This window comes from Acipenser ruthenus, chromosome 4, assembly GCF_902713425.1.
Source record: "Acipenser ruthenus chromosome 4, fAciRut3.2 maternal haplotype, whole genome shotgun sequence".
NCBI lineage: Eukaryota > Metazoa > Chordata > Actinopteri > Acipenseriformes > Acipenseridae > Acipenser > Acipenser ruthenus.
The window spans coordinates 76,898,205-76,924,230 of NC_081192.1; the positions used below are offsets into that span (position 1 = coordinate 76,898,205).

The following is a 26,026-nucleotide window of genomic DNA, read 5'->3' on the forward strand; positions in this document are numbered from 1 at the left end:
TTCCAAAATATACATCCTACATTATCCTGTCTGTTAATTAGCGAATGGCCTTATCCTCATTGTAATACTGTAAGAGTGAAATGCATTTTAAATTTGGAAAACTCTCCTCATTTCCAAGCTCTCCTCATGGGGATGCATAACACTCAGGACAGAGGAACTACCTTGATTTTCTCCAGCTTCTCGAGCTGTTCTTGCAGTGCCTCCTTTTCGCTGGCCAGCTGTGTGGAGCGCTCCTTATGTGTGTGTAGCATCTCCTTGCACTTCTGCAACAGATTCTCCTGCCGTCTCACTCGCTGCTGCAAGGCATCCAGAGTCTTCGAAGCATCTCCGGTGCCATCTAGTGGAGAGAAGTAGAATGGTCACTAATGGCAGTCAGTATGCTGATACTAAGAGCTTGCTTGGCATATACTTTTTTAAAAGAACACAAGGAATGTTGGGAATGAGCAGAGGCTGGTGCTAGCACACCAATCTACAGTAATTGTTTTTTGGTTTGTTTTTGCTGCAAATAACATCACTGAAAGAAACTGCATTTTGAGAGGATAGAACTTTTAGAATTACTGCAATTTATTTGCATATCAAGTCAATTACATCACACACATATATTTGAAATAAAAACATTACTAAAGCACCTATATGCATAACTCCTATTTTCATCAAGTAGGTTAGATTGTATTTACTATAGACATTTTAACTGCAAACAGCAGTTGTGATATGCTGCTTCCCAAATACATTTCATTCCCAAATAAATGTTCCTATGTATCCCAATGTAAACTTACTTTGGATGACTTTAGAAACTCATTAACAAATGTGATCTACAATATAAAGGAGGGTAAATTAATTGCAATTGAGCCTGTGGATAAGTAGTCTGTTCCTTCTGTTCAAAAGAAAAGCAGTGCCAAAGTCCCTATCTAGGTATGTTATGAGAGTGTCAATGTCTTCTCAGTACAATGGGACAGGTAAATAACATGCCATCTCACTGTTGCATGTCCTATGGGTACATCTTTACGTCCATTCTGTTAGAATATACTTGTTTTACACAGTAGACTTACCATTTGACAGGTTAGTGTTTTCTGTGTTGAGCTCCTGTGTGGAGATCTGAGGCTCCGATTCCACCTGTCTTTCTGCAGCCTGAGTGGTTAGCTGGGTAAGGTCAGCATTCCCCTTATCACTGTGTAACCTCTGCTTCAGCAAGGACACCTAAACACACAAAAATGACCATATCAATGCTGTTTACTACACTGCGGTCTAAAATATGCAAAGATATCTATGCTGGAAATATCAACCGAGGGAATCCCATTTTTACAGGAGTTGAACAGTAGACCTGTTTGCATCTAGTTTAATACTGACCTTGATCAATCCCAAGGTCAATATTAAACTTGACCCTTTTTGATCTTCAAGATTATATCACATCCAAAACCTGTGCAGTCTCTGATGTTTCTCTTGTGCATTTTCCATTCTCAGTGTTAGGTCTCTCACCAACAATGTTTCATCAGTCTGTTTTCTTTTCTGTCGGTGTGCAGTTTGCATATGATGACCTGATAAGACTGAGGCAACTAAACAATTAGAATAAATGTGTTCATTGGTTCACGTTATGTACTGTATTGCTGGGTTTTCAGCTAAGTCCCTATGCTGGTCTTGCTGCAGATTGCCAAGCTAGACATGCTTCTAAATTTCACCATTTACCATAATTCTTCAAAAAAATTGACACCAGGCCCGCTTGCCAGCCAGGCCCTATTTTTGTAAGTGCGCTAAAACCACTTAGTTTCAATTTTAAATCATCTTTTTTTCGCATTGTACAGTAATGTGAACAAAGCATGTTACCGGTAGCCTATACGATAAATTATAAAGAAAGCACGCTATAGCTGTAGATATTTATTTGAGTTTATGTAAGGCCAACTGTGAGAAAACACAATGTTATTTTTCAGGGCAACTATCTATTTATTTCAAATAAATGTAGCACTTAAGTGTGTGTTTTTTAAACCGGACACCTCATTTTTTTGGACAACCTGTCTCCTGACATTTTTTTTAATGTATTTTTAAAATGTACTTTCTAATAGAGATTGACTGGTAGGTCTGTCCGGCCTGGGCTTTTCACATCTAAACATCAAAACCTCAATTTCTTCAACTGCCTTGCTCCTTTCATTTTTATCATCATACTCTTTTTCGTATTATATAAACATGGACATTTCTCATAGAGATCAATCAGTTTCTCAATGCACTCCCGTTGCCACGTAACTACAGACACCATTTCTTCAAGTGGTTTGAATGACTTTTACCATGTGACATCAACAGCAGCGCTTACTGGTTGATTATAAAGCGACCTGGTCAACCAGAATAGAGGGGAGCTCTATTCTCTGATAACTTGTCGTTTCTCGCAGACGAGAGACAATTTATCATCATAGACGGGGCGATTTTGTCAGACCGACATATCACAGGCGACAAAATCGTGGCCTTTAGGGAGAGGCAACCCTGTATTTCATTTTTTATTTGGGTGGAGGGTTCAGGAGCATCTCCAGGAATTTTATATTACATTTAAGTTGGTTTATCCAGGCAATAAAAAAAGAAAATTCTAAATGTTGGCATGGATTCTGTCACAGTTGTTGCCATTTTAAAGACACTGTTATATACTTTAACAAATACAAAAAGAAAAATTGACAAAATGTAGCTGCTGCTGTGCATCTGGGGCATCCTGTCACTCCACAGAGGAAGTGGTTATGCATTACATTTAATTGTAAGATGAAATAGAGGGCTCCCTAGTTGCGCCCTATAGCCTGGAGGTCGCCGGTTCGAGTCCAGGCTATTCTATTGCCGACCGTAGACGGGAGCTCCAAGGGTGTGGCGCACAATTGGCAGAGCGCTGCCCAGTGGAGGGAGGGCTTAGGTCGGCCAGGGTGTCCTCAGCTCACCGCGCACCAGTGACCCTTGTAGTCTGGCTGGGCGCCTGAGGGCTTGCCTGTAAGCTGCCCAGAGCTGTGTTGTCCTCCGACGCTGTAGCTTCGAGGTGGCTGCACAGTGAGTCTGCAGTGTGAAAAAAAGCGGTCGGCTGACGGCACACGCTTCGGAGGACAGCATGTGATCAGCGCGGGGGTGGTAGCGGTGAGCTGAGCCTAAAAATAATTGAATATGCCAAATTGGGAGAAAATAATAAAATAAATCGGCAATTACTAAATTAAAAAAAATAAAAGATGAAATCAAAAGGATTGCTCAAAGTGGTAAAACCCTCTACCTGAGTCTGGAGAACCGTGATGTGCTGATCTTTCTCCTCCAGTGCAGCATCAAACTCCTCCTGTAAATGCTTCTTAGCCTGCTGGTCCATCTGCAGCTCCTACCAGTCACAGAGAGATCATTTAAAAACCACAACCCATGGGTCTGAACAAAGGAAACCTAAAGTAGCACACACAGTCCTGCAATGCTTAACAAAGCTCCTCTTCTCACCCACTTTAGAAGATTATTTTCCGCTAATTTTAATATCCTTTTGGAAAATATCCCAATTTGTTCATAAATAAGGGTTCAAACCAATTTTTTATTTGGGATGTTCCATGCTGAAGACAGCGGTGGATTGCCTGTATCGTTCTAGAACTTAATGCCAGGGAATTCTATAAAATCCAAATTAAGAATTTAATATGCCATCAATTATTACTTCTAGCAGAGTATTCTTGTACATGTTCAGTCTCCAGGCACTCATAACTAATGATTTTCTGCTACACAAGATGTGTAACTTTTTGTTTCATAATAACTGAGCGTTCACACTGAAGCGAGAATTACTGCCCTCTCTAACTATGAAAATTCCTACTGTTATAAAAGGATGCAATCCTGTCTGATTAACTACTACAACACAAGGCCAGCTCTGAAAAGCTCCAGCCTGACCTCAAGCTCTTGTGCTGGCTCATATTTATGCCTGGAGGCTTTCTCTCGCATCACTGAGCAATAAGCTCCCTCTGGGAACTGATGGAATTGGCATCGAAACATGTGTATTCAAGAATGACTACTGTCTACTGCACAGCAAAAAAACTGGTTGCCCTCTGCGCTTTGTCCACCACTGCTTTTAACATGTGCTTAAGTGATGCTGGAGGTAGTACTACTGGGTACCAATTCTAGAATCTAAGGAGCCCCTAGTGCTCAGCTAATAGCACAACACCTTCACTTGAAGAAGACGAGGATTACCTGTAATATGGCTTCTTCATAGGATGATGAACTCCATACACAAAGTGAACTCCCAGTCTCTATGTTGCTTGGTCGGGAGAAACAAGCTGATCGCTTACCCGGAGATCATTGATATAATCCTTTTCGACGCAAAAGCCCATGTGTGTGGAGTGCATCATCCTATGAAGAAACCATATTACAGGTAATCTTCGTCTTCCTACCTCATATGATGAACTCCACTCACAAAGTGAACCAACCCAAAGGATTAAGACAAGAGGGTGGTAGGTTAGAAGTTAGTAGAGGAAGACGCAGATAATACAACTTGAGTAAAAGTAATAATAATAATAATAACAATCTTTGTTTTTATATAGCGCCTTTCAAGGTGGACCAACATCACAAAGTGCTTTACAAGATACGAGACTAGGGTGTGTGTGAACTGTGTATCAGCTACAGAGTCACTTACAACAACGTCTCACCCGAAAGATGGAGCACAAGGAGTTTAAGTGACTTGCTCAGGGTCACACAATGAGTCAGTAGCTGAACTGGGATTTGAAACGGGGACCTGGTTATAAGCCTGTTTTTTTAACCACTGGACCACACAGCCTCCACACAGGCCGAGAGCAAAACACACTCAAGTTACAATGCTAATAACAGGTCTCAAAGGAGGCCAGGTAGCAGATATCCTGTATTGGGCAGATTTTAATTTTGCCCCTATAGTAGCCATACCTTACCCTGTGATGGATCCTGAAGATGGTTTCTTTCCAAGGCTGCAACAGACCACGATGCAGGATGAGATCCAATTTGAAAGTCTGTTTGGAGACAGGTTTGCCCTGGTTTTGTGAGCCTTCTTGCTGAGATCACTCACTAGAAATGCTGTTTTCCAAGGTAAGATTTGTTCTTACATGTAGCCCATGTTCTAACAGTGCTTACATAAGTCTGTTGAATACCAGGCTAAGGCTCCATTGTGGAAACCTACAGAGTGACATTCACAGCCAGGTAGCATGTTGGAGACTGCACGATGTGAACATTAATGAAGGGTAGGGAGAACCTTTGTGAAACAGGTGGCTGATGTATGAGAAGATAGAGAGATATCCAAGTAGTGTAGAGATTTTGATTTGCACCAGAGGATAACTTCTTTCCATTTGCCTGTATAGGCCTGAAAAGTGGAAGGTTTTCCTTCTTTTATGTTTTGTTTTTTGGAGCAAGTAGGATGTTTGTTACTTGTTCAGAGAGGTCTTAGTTCCCCTTCAATCTTCAGGCAGCTAATATTAACATAAAAGGATTGTGGTAAACCTCTTCCATTGTTCTGGGATAGCAGATCGCTGCTGATCTATAGGGCCAGGGGCCCGGCTTCCGCCATTTCCAGGATCTCCAAGATCCAGAACCTCTTGGTCGAATGAGGAGCTTTAGGATGAGACTGGCTTCATCTGAACATACTTACCTGAGCACTGTTGGCATAGTTGCAGGGGCAAGTATGCATACATTAGGCCGGTAGACCATGAAATGGACTGGCAGTGGCACCTAGTAAGTTGAATACCCCCTGCATCACATTTGGGTGGACCTGTACTTGTGGGGAACCATCTATCTGCTGAGTAGCTCCGCGATGCTGTTGTCCAGTCCAGCAAGTAGGTTGCTTGGATTGTGAGGTCCTGTGTCCTGTACCAGTTCAGATTTTATGAATAGGGGGCAAAACCCCTAAAACCTGTTGCCTCCCTAGTGATTGACGTATCCTGTTGTTTTAAAACTGGGAGAAATGTTTTCAGTGTGCGGCAGATTGCTAGAAACCTCGAGATGCCTTAAGTGAAGGTATTAGTTGTGTGACCAAGCCTCCGATAAGTGTGCTCCCTGCACTTGTAGGTAGGTGTCCATATGCAGATGGGGTGTAGGAGGCCGTGGAGGTAGTGGCAGCCTCATGTTTTTCCCCCCCGAGGTGAAAATCGCCACCATCTGGCTTCTGCTGCGGCTCCCAGAGAAACCGTGAGGTGAGGTTTCTCATGTGTAGGAGATAACAGCTGAAATAACTGTGCTGTTGGCCTGGCCCCTATCTAAAAGTGACCCAACAGTGTGGCCATCCTTTCCTAAGCGTGTGTAGAACTGGGTCGCCAGGAAGACTAAAGACTATGCCAGAGAAAGAGAGGATTTTCCCAGTAGATCAACAGGTCTGGGTCCTGAGAATTTTATTTTTTTTTTTTTTTTTTTTGAGGGAGCCCGCACTAATCAGTCATCTAATACAGACAGATGTGGATGTCCGTGTACTGCTACTTCAGTCACCATCATGGTGAACACCCTGGGGGTTGTGGAAATGCAGAAAGGGAACCTCCTGAATTGGTACAGACAGGCCCTCATGGAGAAAAGAGGTATTTACTGCAGACGTTGAGTATGTGGCGGCATCCTTCAGCTACTTTGAAATCCGACAGTCCCCTGGTTGAAACTGCCTTGATGGTAGAGGGGAAACTATCTTGAATTTATCTGGCAGAACGCAAGTGTTCAGACCCCTAAGGTCTGTAATAGGTCAGAACTTCACGTCTCCTTCATGAATACAAGATACCTCGAGTAGAAACCCTACCTCTGTAAGGATATCTGTTCTATGGCATGTAAATAGAACACAGATTAATGTCTTCTAGTAGAATAACCCTATGGGTGTACCCAGTCCCTAGTGTGTGGATTATGCCTGTCGGTGGTGGTTGAGACCTAAACCGTACCTGTGTAGGCCTACTGTATGAGCTTTAGGGCAAAGGAAACTGATGTTCTGTTCTGCCAGCTTGCCAGAAAATGAGATTGGTGGTAGAAATATCAGGAAGCAGAAATTTACCTAATTCCTTATTATGGTCACAGGAGGACCTATATGGTCTGGATCCTTGGCCACGCTGAAAGTGGGCTGCTGCCTAAAACCACGTCTGCAGGATGCACCTACCACAGCTGCTGAGCAGGATCAGGTCGTCAGTCTCGCCTCCTTCATATGGGACAGGGGATACTTCAGACCAGTGCAAAAGAGGAGATCCCCCTTGCTTTTCATAAAGCACTTGGCAAGTGGTGTCTCTTGTGTTCACTCTTTAGCTATACTGCGCAATCAGTAACTTGGTAATCCACTTTAAAGCCCAGTGACCAATTACGTAATTACACAATGGCAGGGGTGCAAAGGAAAACCAATTTTTCCAAAAGAAGAAATTGATACAATTATACAAATGGTTTGCCAACACAAATCAGTTCTATTTGGCAAGTTCTCTTGAAGTTTAACTATTATTATTATTATTATTATTATTATTATTATTATTATTATTATTATTACCCATTGTCTCCCAATATCTCATCACCAATATCTCCACTGGCAACGCGATTGACAATATCACAATTTGCCAAAATGAAACTGCTGTTTGTTCTCCCAGGGTATCTAATAATAGCATCTAACACAAACATTTTGGCATATGAGATGGCTTGAACATTAACGGAATTAAAACCTTTCCCGCATATACAGGTGCTCATTCACAGAAGGGGACAAAATCGGTATTTGAGATTCATCTATGGTAAATGTTTTTATTTGAATTGTGATATATATATATATATATATATTTATTGTAACACAGCAGGGAGGGGGTTAATCCTCCCTGCATGAAAACATGTGAGAATGCACATTTGTTTGATTGTTTGATTGTTTAATTGGATAAGTGTTTTATTGTTAATGATCCCCTGCACCTGGTAGTGATTGTAAATTAGGACCAGGTGCAGGGTATATAAGAGGTGCAGTCAGTCTGCTCAGGGCTGCTGTCTAGAAGGAGGCAGGAAGGTGTGCTCTGCTTCCAAGCAGTCGTCAAGGGTGGAAATACTGTGAGTTTTGTGTTGTGGGGAAACGGCTTAGCCGTCCTACTTTATAGTAAAGGTGTTCCTGGGTTTTAGTTAGCGCTCCGAAGGAGCTAGGTGTTTGTTTTTGTTTTGTGTTTTGTTTATTGTTTGTATTATTAAAAGTGCGCGGAAGCGCTGAACCCCCAATTTCTGTGTCTGGGTCAATTTTTAAAAGGGGCAACGAACCTAAGTGGGGGCAAGTTATCACAATATATATTAGATATATATAGATATATGTATATATATATATATATATATATATATATATATATATATATATATATATATGTATATATGTATATGTATATGTATATATATATGTATATGTATATGTATATGTATATATGTATATGTATATATGTATATATATATATATGTATATGTATATATGTATATATATATATATATATATATAGGTATATGTATATATATATATATAGGTATATGTATATATATATATAGGTATATGTATATATATATATATATATATATATATATATGGACTTTAACATTTTTGTTTCAAATACTGTATCTTTAAGTTAGGTTAAAACTGATTATTAAACTCCATTTAGATTTGTTTTTGTTTAAATCTAAAAATATGTTTGACCACCCTAAGACTAGTTATCTTCCTTCTTGGTAATCGGTACGGTGATATTAATTCTGAGTCTGTATACGCATCAACAGGATTTGACAGACCCTAAATACTCTTTTCCTTCGGATTTCTCTGCTATTGACGACAAACTAGTAGTATGAGCGCCATTCTATGTTCTAATAGGATCTGCAATAAAAATTGCTGCTTGCGGCTGTTGTCTGGCAGAAATGTTGCAGCCCTGTGAAAATGTTATAAAACCCAATTTTTTATTAGCGAGGTGCTTACGATTGCAAATCGCTTTTGTGAAACGGGACCCAGCAGTTTGGTTTGCATGTCAGCTGCGATTGTGGATGTCTTCATCTGAAGGCACCTCCTTGCAGTGACAACATTTGCCACAGCCTTGGCGTTGGTGTCAATAGTATCACATGCTGCTTGTAGGTAGCGTCACATACTTACCCTCCAGGGGGTGCACCCGCAGCTGGTGTAGCCAGGATGGAATTCAGCTCATGCTGAAGTGGTCTGCTGGTACCAAGTAGAATTTAACTATTCTGGGGAGACATGGCAGATTCCTCCCATATAGCTCCAACAGGCCTATGGAAGGGGAGCTCTTCAAAGGCCTCTTACTTAAACTGTCCTCATCTGTTTAGGTCTGGCTACTGATGTTGAAAGAGGATGGAATCCTTCTCAACACAGCATCAGCATATGTGTATGCAGGTGATTTCTCCATATAGCCCATTGGGCCTCCAGACTGCCTCATAGAAGGGGAACCCTTCAGAGGCTTTTTTATCCTTTGCATCAGTGATGCTATAGGAATTATCCACCTCCGTATAAGTCTAGGTATTGACATTTGAGAGAGGATGAAATCCTTCTCAATACAGCGTCGAGGAGGATGAATAAGTGGCTTTATCTGGTCGCTGAGCTGGAACCGTGTAGCCCTTCCCCTTTGTGTTGGCGTGCCTGATCTATTTACACATTAAAACACAGATCCCCGCTACAAGACGGTGAAGTGGAAAAACACACCAAGTACAAACAGGGAAATACAGATGCTTTGCTTTTTTTTTTTTTTTTTTACAAACAGTAAATACATTTTTTTTTTTTTAAAATGCAAAAATGCAAAAACTTACTTCACACCCAAGCAAGCACAGGAGAAGTTTGGACAATGATTAGGATATGATGTGGAGTTTTATGGAGGAGGGGCACTGGCTTTCGCTAAGAGATCAGTGTATTTCTCCTGACAAAGCAACATGGAGACTGGGAGTTCACTTTACGTGTGGAGTTCATCACTTCTACTACTGTAACATGCTCATTTCTTAGTAATATAGCATTTACCTCTCGCAGCTCACCAATCCTGCGAAGTGATTTGTCTTGACATTGACTAAGTATTGCCTAAACAGAAATAAATAATAATAATAATTAAACATATTTTAAACTTAGTCTGAAGACAAAAAACAGCAGAATGTCTGAATTTGACATCTACCACCCAAGATGGATGTGTGTAGTACTGGATGAGATGTTCTTGTTTGATCATCTTTACACAATTCAAATTTAAAATGTTAAATCATTTTTCCCCTCAACGCTGCAAATTCCCTTACAGCTCATGAGAACTGAAGGTTCAGTGGGCGTCCTCCAATCCCACGACTGAGCCAGCATCCACTTTTTACACCCAGGAACGCGAGAGCGGATGACAGCGAGCTACCGACCTCTGGAGGACAAAGGCCAGCCCTGCAGGTGTCCACTTTTGAGCTCACTGGGTGTCTGGCCAGCAGGGGTTGCTATTTTGCCTCCCTAACCCATGGAAGCGCCTGAACCAATGCGACGTTCCCTTCAGAATCCCCAGCAAAGACCAGCCACTTCGCACAGCCAGGGCATGAGCCTGCGCTGTAGGACTCACCCTGCACACCACACAGCTGTGCTTTTACCAGGTGAGCCACTTGGGTAAAACTGTAAGTATCTATATGAAACGTTTGATACTTGGCCAAGAGGCTGATTTGATCAACCTATATCTTGCCAGGATAAGCTACAGCTGGATTTTTACAGCATTGTACAGCACTAGGGAAGCACCCTGGAATGCATCAACCACTATTGTAATTCCAGGATTATCCCTAAAAATAAATGATGCATTCCAGGTGGATTTCCTAGTACTTTAAAATGCTCAAAAATCAGCTGTGGCTTATCGGTTATAAATCAATTCAACCCCTTTCTTAAATTTCTACCTATATAGTACAGTACGTATTTTACAAGCTGATTGCAAAAAAATCTCAGTATCAAGGTCCAAAGGAAGTGCTATACATTAAACTAATAAATCAGTGCTGGAATTTTGGAAATGAACTCTTAGAATGCCAGAGTCTCATTTCTGGCTGTAACCTTATTTTTGAGGGAAGAACAACATTAGTGGGGATTTGTGTATTTAGCTATGTTAAAAGCATCACTGGGTAATTCCATGCATGGATACATCTGTGCTGGAACTGTTTTGCCAGTGAATAATACTGTTCAGAATTCAAGTGCTAACCCATCAACAAAACTATTATTGCATGCTTTGTCTTGACTTGGCTAATGTTCACTACATGCATCTTACCTGGATTTTTTCTTTATCTCGCTGTACTGTTCGGTAGGCAGTGACTAGCTGCAAGTGAAAAAAGGAGATATTCTCTGACATGCAGCATCACTTATAACCAGTGCTTAACTTATCAAAATGTAACAGGGGCCATATAAAAACTCGTGCCAAAACCAGGTCAGCCTGTCAGACGCAAGTTAAGTTGGACGCAAGTCATCTCGGATCTGAGTGAAAATCGGACATAAATCAACTGAGAAAATCAGAGGCAAGTCCGGTCAGACCATTAATGAATACTACTCACAATCAGAATCAGAATTTTACTACTACTAATCTGTGATGTTTTTTTTACATTTTTAATATGCTTGGATATTTTAAATATAGGAACTGTATCCATCATATTTCAAATCATTGTACAACAGGTTAGTAGTAGACTGCATACTACTACTACTGCTGTAATAACCATAACACTAATAATAATAATATACAGTGTGTTGTGTTTTGTAAAGCCATAGGCCGAGTTTAAAAAAAGAACATAACTGGATTTCTGTATGCTTGGATAATATTGCAATATTGGATTGCAATTTTATTCCTAGTGTTACAATAGAGGAATGGTAAAAGGCTATGTAAGGCTATGTAATTATGAAATTTGCCATTTGCTGTATTTTGAACATAAACCAATCAAAATATCATAACTACCACAAAAGTTACTCAGCCCCATGGCTTTAAGGTATAAACCGGAGCTGTGCTTTCAACAGTAAAATGTCTTTAAAATTTATAAACACAAACACATAAAGTAAAATACCAAAATAAATATGACATTATACATGGAAAATTCATATGTAAAATCTAGTAAACAATTAAATACAACAATTTGTCAGCACACCTGTGATTCAATATAAAGTCGGATTAGGCATAAAAATCTGCTTCTGTCTTTGCATACATAATACATTTAAAAAGCAACAGATACATCTTTGTACATGCTCTACAACTACTGCTACTACTACGACTACTACTACTACAGGTTGTGTTTTGCTGTGTCGCTTTTCAAATGATGGTATTACATAAAAATGAAACGGCAGTCAAGAATTACTTCTGTACTTGCTAATATTTGACCATTCACAAGCAGTTACATATGATACAATAACAGGACTGAACTTTCAATTGCCAAAAATCACCTTATACAAATATGCTTTTTTGATGCAATATGTTTAATAAGCAGTGAGACAAATGCAACTGGTGCCACTTGGATGAAAAAAAGAACTGTAGTGACCCCCCTAAGTAGAAAACCCCTTTATGCCTCTACTTTACATGTACACTTATCATGCACACCTGACAGTGCTTGGGTCAACCTGGTTTTGGGACGAGTCGACTGTGAACCAAAAATTCAAACAGACATGATAATTAGCCAAGATCAGATTTATACTCTACTGATAAATATATGTTCAAATACATCAATGTGCACTACAGTTTTGAACTACTTAGCTCATTATACCAAGCAAAGGATAGGAACATTGCTGGAATCCACAGACATGCAACTTCTACCCATTACATGTGTTGCCTCCTGAATTCATCACTAGATTAGTGCTGCCACATGGTAATGTCTCTGAATAACTTGTAATCTTTTACCAAGGAATCTTCATTTACATGGAACACGTCTCCCTTTCATACATGGCTTACTTTCTATAAAAAATTCAAAACTCAATAAATGTCATCTATTTTTTACTGGGATAAATCAATTGACATCAACCATCTCAATTTCAAAGATGTCCTAAATTATATAGCTTTGGTAATAACATTTGCAAATGCGGGAGGGGGAGGGAATCATTAAATACTGCTACCCATGTGAATGCGGGCAGCAGTGTGGAGTAGTGGTTAGGGCTCTGGACTCTTGACCGGAGGGTTGTGGGTTCAATCCCCAGTGGAGGACACTGCTGTTGTACCCTTGAGCAAGGTACTTTACCTAGATTGCTCCAGTAAAAACCCAACTGTATAAATGGGTAATTGTATGTAAAAATAATGTGATATCTGTATAATGTGAAATAATGTATAATGTGATATCTTGTAACAATTGTAAGTCGCCCTGGATAAGGGCGTCTGCTAAGAAATAAATAATAATAATAATAATAATAATGTGAATGATTTGACCTGATTCACAGCAAGTTCTCCTTGTGTGTCTGCTCCCCTTTACTACACTCCATGGACAACTACAGGTTAGGCAGTGGGAAGGGAGGTTGATTTTCAAGTCTCTTGGTGACTGATAAGTGGGTTACATTGGCGAGGCAATATTCAAATTAGACATTTTATCTAAATATCCCATAAAAGGTGAATGATTGAAACAACATGACTAGTCATTGCTGCACTACAACATACTGCACACAGTCATTTTGTGGCCTGCTATTATTTCCTTCAAATGGGCCACAGTGCAAGTAATCCTTTTAAACCCACCTCTGAATACTTCCCCCTGTAGTTGCTCACGCTCCTCTCCATCCTGCGAAGCCTGTGATGGAGCTGCTCCTTGCTGAGGCTGTCTGTACTGCCTATGGTGTCCTCAGCCTCACTCTCAATGTCGGAGGGGGGGTCATACGTTGGGGTGGCGGCAGACTCTGGATCCCCCAGGGTGTTCAAGGACTCCCGCGAGGCGCTGCGTACCAGAGACTCCTTGGAGGGAGAGTGGAACAGAGACTCCTTGGAGGGAGAGCGGAACAGAGACTCCTTGGAGGGAGAGCGGAACAGAGACTCCTTGGAGGGAGAGCGGAACAGAGACTCCATGGAGGGTACTCGCAGCTGGAGCTTCTGTGCAAAAGACTGTGCCTCAGGCTTCTACAGGCTCAGGAAAAAGAGATTAGCCATTTCAGAAATCTCTAGCGAGGATTTATTTACAGATACTAACAAGTTAAGAAAGACATGCAGACAATAAAAACAATTCAGCCTGCGCAGCACTTAAAAAAACCTGCTGCATAAAATCATTTAAAAATTAAACATGTTTACTTTTGTGAACAAAAACAATGCACCTTGTGACAGACTGTATATTAAAGCTAGTGTGCACCTAACACTCCAATCTTATGTACACTTTAACTATCTATACAAAAGGCAAAATGGCAGCCATTAGGTTTGTCACTGGTTAACTTTGCCCCACCTACGTAACCCTGCAAAAATGAATCCGGTTCGTCAAATACCAGAAATAGTTGATATGATGTGTTGAAAGTTTGTCACCTGCGGAGTTTAAAAAAAAAAAAAAAGACAAGAAGGTTCTACAACTGCAGAAGTGGCTAACAAACAAGAAGATAAAGGTTTATAAGCCATGTCAGTTCTACAAATATCATGTCATTTCCAGAAAAAGATTATTCAAAGCAAGAGTTTGACCCGGTGTCTATTAAGAATGGACAAATAAAGACGCCCATGATAACAATGCTGATTTCTTATCGCGCAGTGTTGAGGAGTATACTCTGGGTATTGTGTGGACATGTTTGCACTATGGATGCCTACGCCTTGAGTAAATAGAAGATTTTGTAGATAAATATAAGAACCACCAGCTTTGTGACTGACCTGTGGGCTATCTGCTTCATCTCCATTAACACTGCCAGCAGGTCTTGCAGGTTCTGTGGGAGGCGTATTTACATTCTGAGGAGAGATAAAGAACAGACTGAATAATACCTGCACTAGAACAAGGTTTTGTTTAACAACAATCGCAGCCCACTCCCAATTCTTCTAGTTAAGAATTACTCACTGGAGCTAATTAGTATTGCTTTGCACGTCACCGAGTTTGTAAGAGATGCCCTCATGCAAACTGGAACCAAGGGAGTTAAAAACTAAAAAATTCTACAACTAAAGCAGCCATACGTGGCAACAAAAATTAGTAGAGCATTAACTGAAGAAGCAGTTGAAGGCATTACTTCACTCCACTTTCTTCCTCATGGTGTTAGACATGAACAGGAAAAAAGTTATTCACAGGAGATTTATTATCTGTTGTAGAGGCAAATGTACCAATTTTCCTCGTTTAATGGGAATAGCGTTTTTATTTTGAAACATAAATTGACAAAAAAGGGCATAAATATTGAAAGCATTTATGCCCGGTGACAGTTCTAGTTCTTTAAATTGGGCTTTAAAACGCACAAGTTATTGTAAGTGGCAAACTGTGGTCTCCACTTGACAGTACTCTATTTTCCTAAAGAAAATGTATCTACTCTCTAGTCTGCCTGTATCAGGATACACTTTAGATTTGTCGTCCATTACTATAAGAACACTAATTGTAGAATATGTAGTAAAACTGGAGACACTTTAAAAAACGTAGTACAAAACTTTCAGACACTAAACAAAAATTAAATAGAATCGTAAATAATTTAAATGATAATTAATTTCCTTGGATTTATTTTCTTTGAAATTTCTAAATCTCAATTCTCTTAGGCCACAGCGATAGTTCCAGTAAAGCCCTGGGCTGGAGTACTAAAATTTAGCTGGACTGCAGGATCTGAAATCGGGGTGTAGATCGGTTGCGTTGGATCTTAACAACGAAAAGACTGCGCATGAAAAACAAAAAACCTAGGTAAATATTTTCAAGAATATGGTATAAAAAGTTAAATGCATTACTGTAATAGCAGACATCAGTGTGTATTCTAATGCAGTGAGCATTTTTGTTCATGTTGACTGATATGAGTGACATTCTGCATGACTGTCTCACCGAGTTAAACTAGTGCTGAGAAGACATGCAGGCAGAATAAAAAGTAAAAGGTGCAGAGTAAAGCCCTGCAGCGGAACCGGGAAAAATGTACTTTGTTGCGGGCGGGACTGGGTGGGCAAATATTTCAGATTGCGGAAATTTGCAGGAACAGACTAAGGGGTAGATGTACTTAAGTGTTGCACCTGTCGCAATAATCTCAAACGAGTCGGAAGCCTAGGGTGAAATGTACTAAACATGTGCAATGCTGTTAGCGTCTTATTAGGAAATGTTTTACGGCAGCAGTTTCTTCAACCTTAGATGCAATTATGGGCGTTCCTGCATAAATTCGCAAAAAGGGAGCGGAGATAGTGCAAATGAGGGTTCAAAAATATTATAATGAGATGTACTAAAGCTGCAGACAATGGCGACACTTACAATTGCATCAATTTGTTCAGAACTTTTGAAAGCACGTTTTAAAACAGTTGCTGGGATTTCCCAGTCCGCTTTTTCTCGTGCATTGCCAGTTGTGCGCAATGCATTTTTGAGTACCTCATTTTCAGTCAGGGTGTACTTACAAGCCTTGAAAACAAATTTCTATGATATTTCTGGTTTTCCCAGCATGTTGGGAGCAATAGACTGCACACATGTGCCACTAACCCCTCCAGCTCATTCTGAGAATCTGTATAGGACCAAGATCTATTGGGTGTTAATTGTCTAGGCTACTAAGTAGGCCAAGTTAAAAATAATAATAATTAAAATAAAATAAAAACCCCAAAAATCATTTCGTTTCAATTTAAAATAATCTTTTACTCGCATTGTACACCAATGTGTACAGTGCAGCAGCATGATTTACTTTGTGTTACTAGTAGGCTAAAGTAAAAAGAAAGTGCGCTAGGTATTCATTTGATTTTACTACTGTACTGTATACAGTATAGGCCTACTGTACAGATTTATATTTTTACATAATGTAATGTGTAACCTACTCAAAACACATTAGTGCTATTTCAGCGCAATGATTTATATTTAAAATATATTGAGACTATAAATGTACGTGTGTGCGATTTTATTGCATTGTTTTTAAACCCGACATCTTTTTGGGGGTGAAGGTTGGGGCCCCACTATAGAATCTGATGGGATTAAACTGCCTTTCATTTTTTATATAGCAGTATTAAAATAGGTAAAATGAATACGGAACATAATGCATTGTATATATGATGTTTATATTTAACAAAAACTGTTATTTTTATTCTTGCACCCTTGCATGTATAGACGCTATCCTTCGGGCACCCTCTGCTGCAACAAACCACAATTCAACTCCCGCTATTTATCTGAACAATGCCGCACGACTCTCGCAATGTATGATAAAGATCTCGCTAAGAAGATGCAACAAATATTTAAATGAGCATATTGCGGCAATTTTCATTAACATACTTTCTGTTAGAACATACGACAAAATGTATACTTGCGAACTGTTGTAACGAAAATGCAAACTTAGTACATCTACCTTTCAATCTCTCATCTGTTTACCAAGAGTAGACTGATCAGGAAATTCCTAATTCCTTTGTTTGAGCTTCTCTTTTGTATAAGTATTTAGCTCCCGCGCTCTTGAGTCAAATCAGAGAATGACGGGTCTCGTCGTCGTTCTGTGATGGCACATACGCAGACTATCACTGCTGCATCAGCTTGCTGTCAAATGTTTTTGAAAAATGACTGATCTGAAACCTGAGAACGTAGAAGTTTTAATTTAAAAAAAATGACTAGAGAGGAGTCAAGAAGAAGAAACACAGCAAGTCAGACATTTGGGATAAATTTGTTTAAAAATGAGTAAATATTGCACAATCAATTGGTAGCCATTTTGTTGATTGAGTAGGCCATGTTCGCTGGCTGTCTAAAGGCCTTCACACACCAGACAGGACACGATTTTTACTGGGTCGACACGACAAATTTACTGCGAAAACACTGTGCACACCAGAAGCGATCACAGACATGACGCGACAGCTGGAAATCTGCCAGATCTTTCAGGAAGTCTGATTACTAACAAACGCAATAGAAAATGGCTTATTATTATTATCATTATAGGTCTGATGATAATGGCAATATATTAGGCGGTATGCATTTTATCATGTATGAAATTATACAAACCAGGCATGCCCAGATCATTGGAAATCGACTCCCATATTATGTTTTTGGCTTTGTTTTTTGGGGTTTTTTTTTATAATTACTTTGACTCTTGTCAAAAAGGTCAGGGAAATTAGATACTCCTTGTGTGTATTTTATTACTCATGCAGGTATTCATTTGTTATTATTATTATTTCTATTAATTAGTAGTAGTAGTATATAAATATATTGTGTTTATGTGCAGATGGACGAAAGCCGTCCAACATGATTATTTATTATTTAAGATGACGGCGAAAAGCTGTGTGTTTGGGTTTTGTTTATTTATTTAAAAACCTTGTGCAGAAGGTGACCATCTCCCAAGTTAATTCATTGATTAATTGTTGCTAATCGGGAGATGGTCACCTAAACAGTCTGGCCAAAGTAAAACAAACACTAACAATTCTAAACAAGTATATTTTAGATATAGCAATTGTTTCTCTATTAATTTAGACTCACGTCTCGCCTCTGACACTTTCTCCTGGAGCGCAGAAAGCTGCAGGTTTTGGTGACCATCTCCCGATTAGCAACAATTAATCAATGAATTAACTCGGAAGATGGTCACCTTCTGCACGAGGTTTTCAAATAAATAAACATTATAAACCCCATTACAAAGTGAAACAGGCTTGATTTCAAACCACATGACATGAAGCTGTTCTCTGACTGCTCAGTTGTGTAGTTGTCATGTGATGAATTAGCAAAAATAGGACCACGTCCCCTCCCCATCGCTCATGTTGGAATTTGTGTCGCGGCGAAGTCGCTTGTCGTGTCGCCTTTGGTGTCACGGGCACTATTGAAAAGCATAGGTTTTATTGATTTTCTAGCGTCGCTTTATCGTGTCGTTCTTCACTGCACGTCTGGTGTGTAAGGGCCTTAAGAATTGTTTCTTTGTTTTGTGGAGTTTTGAGTAAACAATTTACAATTCTTATATAACACAGTAATGATGTCTATTATTACAGTAGCAAAGGGAGTTGAAGTATTTTTGTTACATGGTTAAAGCAAGATTTGTTTTTCTTTTAGCCTTCTTGATAAAACGTAAAAAATTCTGTCTAGATCCTGTTTGTTAAACTGTTGAAAATAAATTTATAACTGACCATTGCGTAGGTTGCTTTTTTTTAGTAGCACGGGGAAGGTTTTTGCGGGTGAGAGCAGGATAAAAAAAAGCAAGACAGGAGCCCTATTAAATATTCCTGTGCAGGGCTATGGTGCAGAGCTCGATTCTGTACTAGGGAAACAGTAATTTCAAACGTCAACTACATTTGTATTTATTTTATTTTCCCACTGCAAGAAAATACATTCAAACTACACTAAAAAATAACGATTATCTAAAAAAAAAAAAAAAAAAAAGATACTCAGCAGCAATACGTTTTTCCACATTCAATATGTCTTACCGCACACCCTGTTGTGGGTTACTGCTTACATAAACTATATTTGCATGCACGTCAGGTTCGGAGGAATCAATGTGTCTGAACCAAATCACTAAAATCCCATTAAATAAACTTCTTTAAATGCAGCATTTGGAAAGAGATTGCTCAAATTATTTTGAGAGGTTTGATTTCTTTGTTGTGACACGTTCTGCAGGGAATGGGAGCAAGAGAGCCACTCAACATTATAGGCAGGCAGCTAGCACGGATAAACAGCAAGTGAGGAAATTTGAAAGGACCAGATAAAAGATTGGGGTTACTTATCATAACCTTATGGACTGTAGTTCTTTAAAGTGCTGACACAAAATGTTTAACAATCATTGGTAATGGTGTGAAGCTTTTATTAATTTGATAGTTGACATGGAGGGCCAAAGGACGCCATTAGCAGAAATACAGTATGCAGGCAGCCACTCGTTGGTTCAAATATAGACATGACTTATAAGTGATACACCATGAAAAAATGTATTTTGCCTCCCTAAACTGTTTAAAAGTCAGCACTAATCTGCGATGTTAAAACACACTTCAAATCAAATAAGGAGCAACTCCAGAAGGCCAACCTTTGTACAAGTCCTCAGCTCTGCTCATTTCTGTCGCGAAGCTCTGTGTTAACAAACACATTTCTGAGTAAGGGAAGGTCAGAGGGGATTAAACTGTATACTTCAATGGGACTGGAGCACGCGGGGGGGGGGGGGGGGGGGGGGGCTGCAAATACCTAGGGCGCACAGGAAGACATTCATTCACCTAGAAAAATACACAAAAAAAATGTAATACAGTACAACAGCAAACTGTAAAAAAGCACACAAGCCAAAAGGTATTACAAAGTGGACCCTAGGGTTTAGTGCAGGGTTAGCGGGGTGAGATGCCTTTGTGTCAGAGAGAAACAGATATAGAGAGAGCAGGTTGCAAGCAGGAAGTCTTTTACTTATTTCTACAAGGGCTCTCCTACCCTGCAAAAAGCTGGAGGGGGTGGGAGGACTCACCGCACTGGCAATCTGAGCTGCTTTAGGTCGTATGGTACGGTCCAGAGCAAAGATAGTATATTCAGAGAGAAAAGCGGGCTCTGCTATCATCCCGGCTAGCAGCTGTCTCAGTCAGTGCAATAAGCAGGGGGGAGAGGGAAACAAAGAGCAATGAGAAAATAAAAAATAAAAATGAAATCGTACAGAAGTGTTTAACCCTCAAGGGCTGATCAGATAGGATGCCTGAGAAATGAAACAAAAGAAAAACCAATGGAGACCCAACAGTACCTCCCTGGGCCAGCTGTTTGTTCTCACCGTCTGCAGAGCTGTGAAGGGATGTTCAGTGGAGCTAGTTACGAGGCTGTGTTCCTCCTTTAAGAGAATGCAAGTGCTAGTGGAATGGGATCCATGATTATACCACATTATAACTGGTTCTGCAGTAAAAAGGGCAGCTTCATAATGACAGAGCACTGTACTAAAGTGGACAGAAGCATTTTCTACTTTTTGCCACCAGTGATGCACAAGAATGTAATATAATATTCATGAAAAAAGAGGATGATTTTCTATTCAGGGATACCAAGATATTTAGTGAGAAAGTAGTCAGAGTGAAGTTATCAGGCAACAAATTCTCCATTTGTACTGCTTTCCTTGAAAAAGGAGAAATGTTGGGGTACTATTCTAATTGAAAGGTCTTGCTTATTAAAATATTTTGTATATTTTTACTATTATCTATTCAAGGATACAAAGATATGTATTAAGTAAATGGTATGAGTGAGGAAAAATGGGCAATACAATCCCAACCCCTAGTCTTGCTGTAAATCATTTGTTGTTTCCATTTGAACACTACTGTGTGTGTGTGTATGTATGTATGTATGTATGTATGTATGTATGTATGTATGTATGTATGTATGTATGTATGTATGTATGTATGTATCACAATTGACACACCTAAACAAACATACTCGCATGCAACACCTGAAGAAATTCTAACTTTGCATATTGGAAGGAAACTGCTAAAAATGGTCTAACAGAGGAATAATTCAGCAGCCAAGTAGTTTTTGGTTCAGGAAAAGAAAGGGGACCTTTTTGTGTCGTTTTTTGGCAGGTAAGAGAAGGGAATGTGATCCTGTCCTGAACTGTAGCTGCGTGGTACTGTATCTGGAGCAGGTTTGTCTGGGATGGAGAAGATGAGAAAGTGTTCCACTGCGACCGCCCTTCAGGATGTGTGCGATATCACAAAAAATGTCTTTGCAATGACACAGAGAAAAGGTGAGGCCAAAAACTAAAAAAAGGCTTAAACAAAACAGAAACTGTGATGGTACAGTAGATGGGGCCAAAAGAAATCTGCAGAAATCATGAAACTTTGACTATACTACTGCATTTGAATCAATTTAAAAAAAAAAAGTCTGACCAGTATTTAAAAAAAATAAATACATAAATGACCAATTAGTTGGAAAGTTTTAATAAATTTGGCTTTTTCTTTCTATAAATTTGTATTGAACCTTATAAAAAGGAAGATTTCAAGAAGAGTTTCTGAACATTTCCAGTGGCCTTGCAATGAGAGCTGTAGAACGATGAACCCCCCTGCTGTGGAAATAGCCGTAAGACTTTCATATGCTTTTGGGTTAATACAGCACAGTCCTGGGTTACCAAAGTGTAATACCATTGGGTAATTGGCCTGTAAAATATTGGATGAATTCAGTCTGCCCCAAACTCTTATGCACCGACAAAGGTTGCAGTTAAAGTAAAGTGTTATCACATGTAATCATTTGTATTACATTTACTCTTTAATAGCTGGTTGCACAGATCCCAATAACCACTTAGTGGACTACCTTACATAATGTAACACAACTTACTTCAGGTTTAGTGCTAATCAGGGTTTGTGAGACCAGAACAAACAAGAAGTCAATAAGCACAACAATCCAAAGTTACTTTCCAGTAAAAAGAATACCTTTATAATGACTAAATGTTACTTGGAAGGGCACTAGAAAAAAATGTAAATGGAATTAAACAGCATGAATTGATTATCACGATATTCTTAGGACAAGGCACTCGGGGATCTCCTTTACACACGCATGATTTATCAGGACTCTTAGGTTTGCAGTTGTCTGCGTCCCCGGGGGTCGTGTCTGTCCGTCTCAAACAGGCAGCCCCACCGCAGATTACTGATTTATTTTTAAATCATGCAGGTAATACAGCTGCATTGTGTGAGCTGCAAGCTTCAGAATGTTGGAGTGCGCATACTCTGCCTTGTAGTTCCTGCTGTGGAGAACTGGAAATGGACCTGGAAATTAATTGGGACTAAAGAACCGAGTTGTGTCCCTTTCACATGACCTCTTGTATACGGTTGCTTGTTTTGCTGAAATCCATTGCAGGCTTTCTTGCTGACTGCTTCCAAAGCAGTCAGCAAGTACCTTTGAATTTCATGCAGTCCAACTAACCTTTCCCTGTCAACTCCTGCTCATTGTTCTTTACCGCCCCCCTGGGCATCTCACTCACTTTCTGGATGAACTCGACTATCTACTCTCCTCCCTCCCCTCCCTGTCTACCCCGACTGTCCTGTTGGGTGACTTCAACATCCATCTCTCCAACCCCAGCCACTCTGCTGGATTCCTCCCTCTCCTGCACTCCTTCGACTTCTGTCTCTCTCCGTCCCCTCCTACCCACAAAGCTGGCCGTCAACTGGACCTCACCTTCTCCAGGGCCTGCTGCCCCTCCACCCTCTCTGTCACCCCCCTGGACCTCTCTGATCACTATTTCATCTCTTTTTCTCTGTCTCTCCCCCCTCTCCCTGCTCCTCCTACCCCCACTCTCACCTCTCGCCGTAACCTCCGCTCTCTCTCCCCCTCTGTCCTTGCCTCCACTGCTCTCTCTCACCTCCCTCCTATCGACTCCTTCTCACAACTCTCCGTAGACTCTGCTACCTCCACCCTCTTCTCCTCACTCACCTCCTCCCTCGACTCCCTCTGTCCCCTCACCTCCCGTCCTGCTCGCCCCTCCCCTCCCCACCCCTGGCTCTCCTCTGCACTCCGCTCGGCAAGAATCACACTGCGATCTGCTGAAAAGAAATGGAAGAGAACCAAACTCCCTGCTGCCCTAGACCTTTACCGCACTCTCCTCTCCTCCTTCTCCTCTGCTAAATGTGCTTATTTCCAATCCGTAATCCAAGCCTCCACTAACAACCCACGTAAACCATTCTCTACCTTCTCCTCCCTCCTAAAACCTCCCCCCCCTCCTCCTCCTCCCTCCTCTATCTCCCCTGATGACTTTGCCTCCTTCTTCTCTTCTAAAATTTCAGATATCCGCAAACTCTTTAACACCTCTCTCTCCCCCGCACCCCCTCCCGCTCCAACTCCTACACCCACTGCAACCCCTACTAACTCACCCTCCTTCTCCACCTTCTTGCCCCTCTCAGACTCTGACCTCTCCTCCCTGCTCCAGGGTCACAAACCCACCACGTGTGCCTTGGACCCCCTCCCCACTCACCTCTTTCAAGCTGCTGCTCCTGCTCTACTCCCCTTCATCTCCTCCCTCCTCAACACCTCTCTACTTTCTGGTATCTTCCCCTCTGCCTTCAAAAAAGCCTCGATCACTCCCCTCCTCAAAAAACCTACCCTCGACCCCACCTCCCTCCAGAGCTACCGTCCTGTCTCCCTCCTACCCTTCCTCTCCAAAACCCTCGAGCGGACTGTACACCGCCAGCTCTCTGCTTTCCTGTCCAACCACTCTCTGCTTGACCCTCTCCAATCCGGCTTCCGCTCTGCTCACTCTACTGAAACCGCCCTCCTGTCTGTCACCAACTCACTTAAATGTGCCCGAGCTGCCTCTCTCTCCTCTGTCCTAATTCTCCTCGACCTCTCTGCTGCCTTTGACACTGTTGATCACTCTATTCTACTATCATCTCTTGCTGACCTGGGGATCTCTGGCACTGCTCTGGCCTGGTTCTCCTCCTACCTCTCCAACCGCACTTACCAGGTAACCTGGCGTGGAGCAACCTCCACACCTCACCCTCTCTTAACTGGAGTCCCCCAAGGGTCAGTCTTGGGTCCTCTCCTGTTCTCTCTCTACACCCGCTCCCTGGGCCCCCTCATCGCATCCTATGGTTTCTCATACCATTTCTATGCTGATGATGCTCAGATTTTCCTCTCCTTCCCCACCTCTGACTCCACCATCTCCTCCCGTATCTCTACCTGTCTGTCTACTATTTCCTCCTGGATGCACTCGCATCACCTCAAACTCAACCTCTCTAAATCTGACCTCCTTTTCTTTCCCTCCTCCTCCCCCTCCTCCGATCTCTCTATCTCTGTTCCTCTGGAATCTACCACACTCTCTCCCTCTTCCTCCGCTAAGAACCTTGGAGTCACCCTGGACCCCTGCCTCTCTTATTCCCAGCACATCTCCACTCTGGCACGCACTTGCCAATTCTTCCTGAGCAACATCCGAAGAATCCGACCCTTCCTCACCAACTATGCTACCCAGCTCCTGGTCCAGGCCCTGGTACTCTCCCGCCTCGACTACTGCAACTCCCTCCTGGCTGGCCTCCCTGCGTCCGCCACCCGTCCGCTCCAGCTCATCCAGAACTCTGCTGCCCGCCTGGTGTTCTCTCTGCCTCGCTTCGCCCACGCTACTCCACTACTCCGCTCGCTCCACTGGCTCCCGATCACCGCTCGCATCCAGTTCAAGACTCTTGTACTAGCCTACAGATGCCTTGACCAGTCTGCACCCAGCTACCTCCAGACCCTCATCTCTCCCTACACCCCCACTCGACCTCTCCGCTCCGCCTGCACTAGAAGACTAGCTCTACCACCGCTACGCTCCCCTGCCTCCAAAGCCCGCTCCTTCTCCACCCTTGCTCCGCAGTGGTGGAATGACCTTCCTACAGATGTCAGGACTGCCCAGTCCCTGACCACATTCCGGCGCCTCCTTAAGACTCACCTCTTCAAACAGCACCTGTAGAACTCCTCTGTTTGTATCCTGGGACACTATCACCCTTCATGTAAATGTGCTTTATTTTGCTCTTATCAGCCCCCTATTTTACTGCATTTAATCCTGTACTTCAGAATACTGTAATCTGCCAAGTTTTTAACCTGTAGTACTTTGTATTTAATCACATCCTGATGTAACTATCACTATTTAATCATATCCTGATGTAACTATCACTATTACCTGCTGTATTATTGAATTGTGGTTTGTCAAACTTGTACTTTGCTTGAACAAAAGTTATTGTATTTCTTGCTCTTATTGTATTACTTGTATTGTAACGCTTGAAATGTTTTTGCTTACGATTGTAAGTCGCCCTGGATAAGGGCGTCTGCTAAGAAATAAATGATAATAATAATAATAAAAAGCATAAACAATTGTGTTTATAAAGATATTAGCGGCTGCTGACAGAAATAAATGCCTTAGAAGTTTAATAGCTTTTTTCGTTGTCTATTTGGCTGCACTGTAGTTACAACACTGCTAAGTTTAGGCTAAGGGTCTACTGGTTGCTTGTTCATTCTTGGCAGAATTAATTAGTTCTGCTGTGTACCAGTATTTTATTTTTTAAAATTACTGTAGCTAGATATATAGAGAAAAATAAAGAAATACTGTCATTTAAAATTTCCCTACTTCTAGCCGATCATATTAAATATGTTTAAAAAATGCGCTCCCCTTGGGTTAAGTTTGATGTTAATTATGTTGCCGCAGTTTTATGAAATGTTG

The 26,026-nt window shown here is 41.1% G+C and overlaps 1 protein-coding gene across 8 annotated transcripts in view; it reads right to left on the reverse strand.

Moving 5' to 3' along the window:
- LOC117400464 (golgin subfamily A member 4-like) overlaps positions 1-26,026 on the reverse strand; it is a 97,350-nt gene that overhangs the window by 65,064 nt on the left and 6,260 nt on the right. For 6 of the 8 annotated variants that reach the window (XM_059022820.1, XM_059022818.1, XM_059022816.1 and 3 more), the window contains 8 exons: positions 20,345-20,446; positions 14,676-14,750; positions 13,575-13,949; positions 11,151-11,198; positions 9,905-9,961; positions 3,227-3,325; positions 1,050-1,197; positions 162-337 (listed from right to left, as the gene is read on the reverse strand). In XM_059022820.1, the coding sequence (XP_058878803.1) occupies positions 162-337; positions 1,050-1,197; positions 3,227-3,325; positions 9,905-9,961; positions 11,151-11,198; positions 13,575-13,949; positions 14,676-14,750; positions 20,345-20,446 (1,080 nt within the window). The remainder of the gene's footprint in view (positions 1-161; positions 338-1,049; positions 1,198-3,226; positions 3,326-9,904; positions 9,962-11,150; positions 11,199-13,574; positions 13,950-14,675; positions 14,751-20,344; positions 20,447-26,026) is intronic. The other 2 variants (XM_059022822.1, XM_059022821.1) reach the window with 1 other exon arrangement.